This window comes from Suncus etruscus, chromosome 19, assembly GCF_024139225.1.
Source record: "Suncus etruscus isolate mSunEtr1 chromosome 19, mSunEtr1.pri.cur, whole genome shotgun sequence".
NCBI classification, from domain to species: domain Eukaryota; kingdom Metazoa; phylum Chordata; class Mammalia; order Eulipotyphla; family Soricidae; genus Suncus; species Suncus etruscus.
In genome coordinates, this window is record NC_064866.1 from 10,224,016 (window position 1) to 10,230,023 (window position 6,008).

Here is a 6,008-nt window from a genome sequence, read left to right on the forward strand (position 1 = left end):
CTGTCACTGCTTTACCTCACCACAGTCTTTGGTAGTTCCAGTCACAGTGCCTTTGAGTACTTTTCAATGGCAGTAGCCCGTATTTGCATATAGTTTTACAGTTTTACCAAGTGATTTTGTTTATGATAGCTCCTTTATCCTCATAGCTGTCTGATTAGAACCTTTACTTAGAAAGTATAATTTTGTAGTGGCAAGAATATATTTGTGTCATTAATGTACATACAATTATGTATATATTATATATGTTGCCATACCTGGTTATGCCCAGGGTTTTATTCCTGGCTTTGCATAGGGATCAGACCTGGCAAGTCTCTGGGGACTAGATGGAGTTCTGGCTGCATGTTAGGCAAGCACTGTCCCTGCTTTTCTCTCACTCTGACCCCACAGATAAAATTATTTTTAAATTAAAAAAAAAAGAGGAGAATCTGGAGCAATAGCACAGTGGTAGGGCATTTGCCTTGCATGTGGCTGACCCAGGACAGACTCGGGTTTGTTCCCGGCATCCCATATGTTCTCCTGAGCACCACCAGGAATGGCCCCCAACATAAAAATAATAATAATAATAATAAAAAAGAAAGAGGGTCAAAGGCATAATACTACAGGTTGGGAACTTGCATGGCATATGGTCGACCTGGGTTCTAACCTTGGGCCCACATATGATCTCCCAAGCCCACCAGGGGTGGCTCCTGAGTTCAGAGCCAGGAGTAAGCCCTGAGCACAGCTGAATATGGTCTCCCTTCAACCTCCCTCTTCCCCCAAAGTGTTACCTATGTCAGACCTTCTTCCATCATCAGGAACTCACTGAGCAGTGTGCTCCAGGTCTGTGGCTTCGCTTCACATTCCTCTGTACGGTGGTGCTAATCCTGGGCTCTTGTTCTCTGCTCGGTGTTGTAGCTGTGGTGCAAACTTTCCGAGACCTGGTCTGGCTGTGTCCTCAGTGTACAGAAGCTGTGTGTCAGGCCCTGCCTGGCTGCGAGGAGAACATTCAAGATAGTGAGGTAGACTATGATCCTTTTGTTTCTTTGTTTGGGGCCATACCCAGATAGGGGCTATTCCTGCTTCTATGTACAGGGGTCATTCCTGGTGGTACTCATCTGTCATGCTGGGGATTTGAACAGTGGTCAGTGGGATAAAAAGCAAGTCCTTTAATGCCTATACTTTCTCTCTGACCCCTAGACTATAATTCTTTTTTTTTTTTTTTGGTTGATTTTTGGGCCACATCCAGGGGTTACTCCAAGCTCTGCGATCAGAAGTTGCTCTGGGCGAGCTGGGTGTGGGGGAAACCATATGGGATGCTGAGAATGGAACTTGGGTCCATTCTGGGCTGGCTGTGTGCAAGGCAAACACCCTTACTGCTATGCTATTGCTCCAGCTCGTCGACTATAATTCTTTACTTCCAGGAGTGGAAAATGCTTGGGATTCTGCCTTGTGAAATGGAATTTCCCTTCTTATCCAGTGTTTAATTTAGAAATTATTAAATTGTCACCTCTTTGGGATCTAGTGAGCATATAGAGAAAACTAGTATATGGATTTAAAAAAAAAACTACAGGCTTATTACAGAGGCTTTGATACTATTATTCTCTTAAATAGGTTTTTTGTTTTTTGTTTTTTGTTTTTTTTTGGTTTTTGGGCCACACCCGGCGGTGCTCAGGGGTTACTCCTGGCTGTCTGCTCAGAAATAGCTCCTGGCAGGCACGGGGGACCATATGGGACACCGGGATTCGAACCAACCACCTTTGGTCCTGGATCGGCTGCTTGCAAGGCAAACGCCGCTGTGCTATCTCTCTGGGCCCCTTAAATAGGTTTTTTTTTTGTTTGGTTTGGTTTTGGTTTTTGGGTCACACCCGGCAGCGCTCAGGGATTACTTCTGGTTCTACGCTCAGAAATCATTCCTGGCATGCTCAGGGGACCATATGGGATGCCTGGATTCTAACCAATGACCTTCTGCATGAAAGGCAAATGCCTTTCCTCCATGTTATCTCTGCAGCCCCTCTCTTAAATAATTTTGAGTTTTAGTTTTGGCCATGGAGTTTTAGGCTTGGATGAAAAGCAATCATTTGTGGTATTTTGCAAATAGTTGTGCTTCATTCTAAGTCTCGTGACTTAAATTCCAAAAGTGGTATACTTAGGTTCATTCCTATGTATGTAAGCCAATGGTTTCATCATTATAGCCTCTTCTTTTTTGTTTTGGTTTGTTTGTTTGTTTTTGTTTTGTTTTGTTTTTGGGTAACACCCGGCAGTGCTCAGGGGTTACTCCTGGCTCTATGCTCAGAAATCGCTCCTGGCAGGCTTGGGGGACCTTATGGGATGCTGGAATTCGAACCACCAACCTTCTGCATGCAAGGCAAACGCCTTACCTCCATGCTATCTCTCCGGCCCCAGCCTCTCATGCACATCAGGTTGTAAAGGGGATAGTCACACACCCAAAACAGAAGGAAGGAGCAATGATAACTTTTCTGTTGACAGAAAAGTTTCTGCTGAGGGGAAAAGCAAAGCCTACCTATGCCTGCCTACTGTTTCTTGTCTTTCCCCACAGCCAAAGAATGAGCTCCTGCCTTAATGCCTTCATTTCCTAGGGGAAGCAAGCGCTGGTTTGGCTCCTGGGGGTCCACGGGGAAAGAATTCCCAATGCGCCTTATGTGTTGGAAGACTTTGTGGAGAACGTGAAGTCCGAGACGTTTCCAGCTGTCAAGATGGAGCTCCTCACGGCCCTGCTGCGCCTTTTCCTCTCCCGGCCTGCGGAGTGCCAGGACATGCTGGGTCGCTTGTTGCATTACTGCATTGGTAGGTTCTTCCACAAGTAGCAGGTGCCTTGGCTCAAGAGTCAGGCCACCCACCACTTTCCTTGTTTTGTGACTCCTGGGCAGCTAGGGAAAAAATATGGGTATCTACCTATTCTCTCCTTTTTCTCTCTCCTCTTGTTTTTATTGGCAACGAGGTTAGAGGATGGTGCATGGGTTTCCTTAACACAATCTCTTTTTTCTTTTTTAAAAAAATTAATAACTTTTGGGGCCAGAGCAGTGGCACAAGTGGTAGGGTGTTTGCCTTGCATGTGCTAACCTAGGACGAACCTTGGCTCGATCCCCCGGCATCCCATATGGTCCCCAAGCCAGGAGTGATTTCTTTTTTGGGGGGAGGGAGGTCACACCCGGCAGCGCTCAGGGGTTCCTCTTGGCTCTACGCTCAGAAATCGCTCCTGGCAGGCTTGGGGGACCAGATGGTGGGATGCCAGGATTTGAACCACCATCCTTCTGCATGCAAGGCAAACGCCCTACCTCCATGCTGTCTCTCCGGCCCCATTGCCAGGAGTGATTTCTGAGTGCAAAACCAGGAGTAACCCCTGAGCATCATAGGGTGTGGCCCCAAAAACCAAAAAAAAATTTTTTTGGTAACTCTTTTAATTGAATTACCATGACCTACATAGTTACAAAGTTGTATATGATTGAATCTCAGTCATATAATGTTCCAACACCCATCTCTTCATCAGTGCACATTTCCCACCACCAGTGTCCCCAGTTTCCCTCCCACCCTCTCCCCTCTTTGTCTTTGTGGCAGAAATTTTTCTTTTATCTCTCTCTCTCTTACTTTTTTCTTTTCGACACTGTTGTTTGTAATATTGCTACTGCAGGGGTGTTGTGCATATGACTTTACCTCCTTTCAGCACCCAGTTCTTGTCCAGAGATCATTTCCAATTACCATTGTCATAGTGGTCCCTTCTCTGCCTTAACTGTACTCCTCACACTTTATGGCAAGATTCCTACCATCAGCTAATCCTCTTGGTCCTCATCTCTATTGTCTCTGGATATTATTATCTTACTATATTTTTTATATCCACAAATGAGTGCAAGCATTCTATGTCTAGCCTCCCTTTGACTCATTTCACTCAGCATGATATTCTTCGTGTCTCTGTATAAGTAAATTCTATGATTTCATTTTTCCTAAAAGCTGCATAATATTCCATGTTAACACAGTCTTTTGTTTCCCCTCAGAGGAGGAGAAAGACATGGCTGTTCGAGACCGAGGGCTCTTCTATTATCGCCTTCTCTTGGCTGGCATCGATGAAGTAAAGCACATCCTGTGTAGCCCTAAATCCGACCCTTCTCTTCGACTTTTGGAGGATCAGGCAGAAAGACCCGTGAACAGCTGGGCCTCAGACTTCAATACACTGGTACCCGTGTATGGCAAAGCCCACTGGGCAACCATCTCCAAGTGCCAGGGGTCAGAGCATCATGGCCCAGATAATGCCAACTCCTCAGCTGTTAGCACATCAGGTAAAAATAGTCCTCACTGAATGTCTTGCCATAAAAAGTACCTATCTTGTACAATAATTGGTATAAAGTGGAATATTGTAGCCAAATCCCAGACAGTTGTCTCAACTGGAATTCTGAGCCAGAAATTTTTCCATTGTATTTTCTCAACTCTCTCCCTGCCCCTTGTTGTTATTGTTGCTGGAATATAGAGGGGGGGCCCATGAACTTGGCTTCAGTGTGTTTGTCAGTAGTGTTTTCTGGAGGACCTATACTTGATTGTTCTGTTCCTTGGTGACTACATACTTTATGGTAGAACCAAAGTGCTCAAAGTGCAAAGCCCTTGGGCTTATATTTGGGCATGTGGGCCAGTTACAGGAATCCAATTTATAGCCTCATAGTCGTCGTAATATGAAGGCAAACAATTTGAAGGCAAACACTGCTACTGAGCAATCCTTGGACCCTCTTTGTTGTTGTTTTTGTTTATTTATTTATTTTTTTGGCAAGTAGAGCTCGGGGACTACCACCAGCTCTGAACATGGAGGTTATTTCCAGCATTGTTCAGGGGACCACATGGGCCTGTCGCGTGCAGAACGTGGTGCTAGCTCTCCAGTTTGTCATTGTCTTTTCAAAGCCATTTACTCAAAGATGAGATGGGGGATGAGAGATGGGCACACTCGGTGATGCTCAGGACTTTCTCTTGGCTCTACCTCAGGAATTGCTTACTCCTGATGGTGCTCGAGGGGACCATATGGGATACGAGGGGTCGAACCCGCGTCACTACATGCAAGGCAAACACCCGACCCAATATACTATTGCTCCAGCCCTGGAAATCTAGATTTTTAAAGCGTGGTTTCTTGTGATCATCACTTTTCACAAGCTTTCTATTTACCTCTTTCAGGACCCCTGGTTCTTGAAGAGAACCAGGAGAGGACGCAACAACTCCAGGACTCTGGAGGCCTCGTGCTTGTTCCCAATTGCCAGATTACTGCTGAGTCCTTTGAGAAAACATGGTTAAGTCTGGAAGTTGCACAGCAGCAAGTGTTCCCTTGGCAGGGAGTCATTCAACCCGACGCCCTGCAGGTGGGCCTGCAAGTTGTGAACATCCAGACCATCGCGATGAGCAGGCCCGGTGCACAGCCATGGAAGGCCTACCTCAGTGCACAGGACGAAACTGGCTGTCTGTTCCTGACAGAACTCTTGGTGGACCTCGAGAACTCAGAAGTGCAGGCCTCGGTGAAACAAAGTGAGGCTCAGACTGAGACCCTGAGCAGTTTCATGTCGGTCTTACAGATGGTGATCGGAACCGTGGGAGACATAAAGTCATAACAGATTCTCGCGGCCTTACCTCAGAGAGATGAGGCCTCACAGAAGCCATTATTCTTCCTGCGAGGGCTGCTTCCAACCTCGATAATTGCCAGTTATAAAGGATGGGAAAGGCAAGAATCAGGATTTGTATGTGTTGCCTAAATACCATTAACTTATTTATTCTTCTCGTTGTAAATGAATGTCCACCCTTCCCCTTTTTATTTTTTAAATAAAGGTATCATATGGGTAAGGGGATGGTGATGGGGATGGGAATGGGTAAAGAAAAGCATTTGGATTCCATTTCAGGAGCTGATTGACTAATTAAAGATGCCTGATGTATATGGAAACTGAAATTATCACTTGTGAGGGGTCAACTTTTCTGCTGTGAATCATTGCAGTGAGTTCTGGACCATTCTTAAAGTTCTAATTATGTGTTTTAGGCCAGAAATTAAA

General features: G+C 45.6%; 1 protein-coding gene across 1 annotated transcript in view; it reads left to right on the forward strand.

Annotated features, from left to right (window-relative positions):
• AP4B1 (adaptor related protein complex 4 subunit beta 1) overlaps positions 1-6,008 on the forward strand; it is a 17,749-nt gene extending 11,741 nt beyond the window's left edge. The window contains exons 7-10 of the mRNA XM_049765691.1: positions 895-998; positions 2,577-2,784; positions 3,990-4,271; positions 5,149-6,008. Of these exons, the coding sequence (XP_049621648.1) occupies positions 895-998; positions 2,577-2,784; positions 3,990-4,271; positions 5,149-5,576 (1,022 nt within the window). The 3' untranslated portion in view covers positions 5,577-6,008. The remainder of the gene's footprint in view (positions 1-894; positions 999-2,576; positions 2,785-3,989; positions 4,272-5,148) is intronic.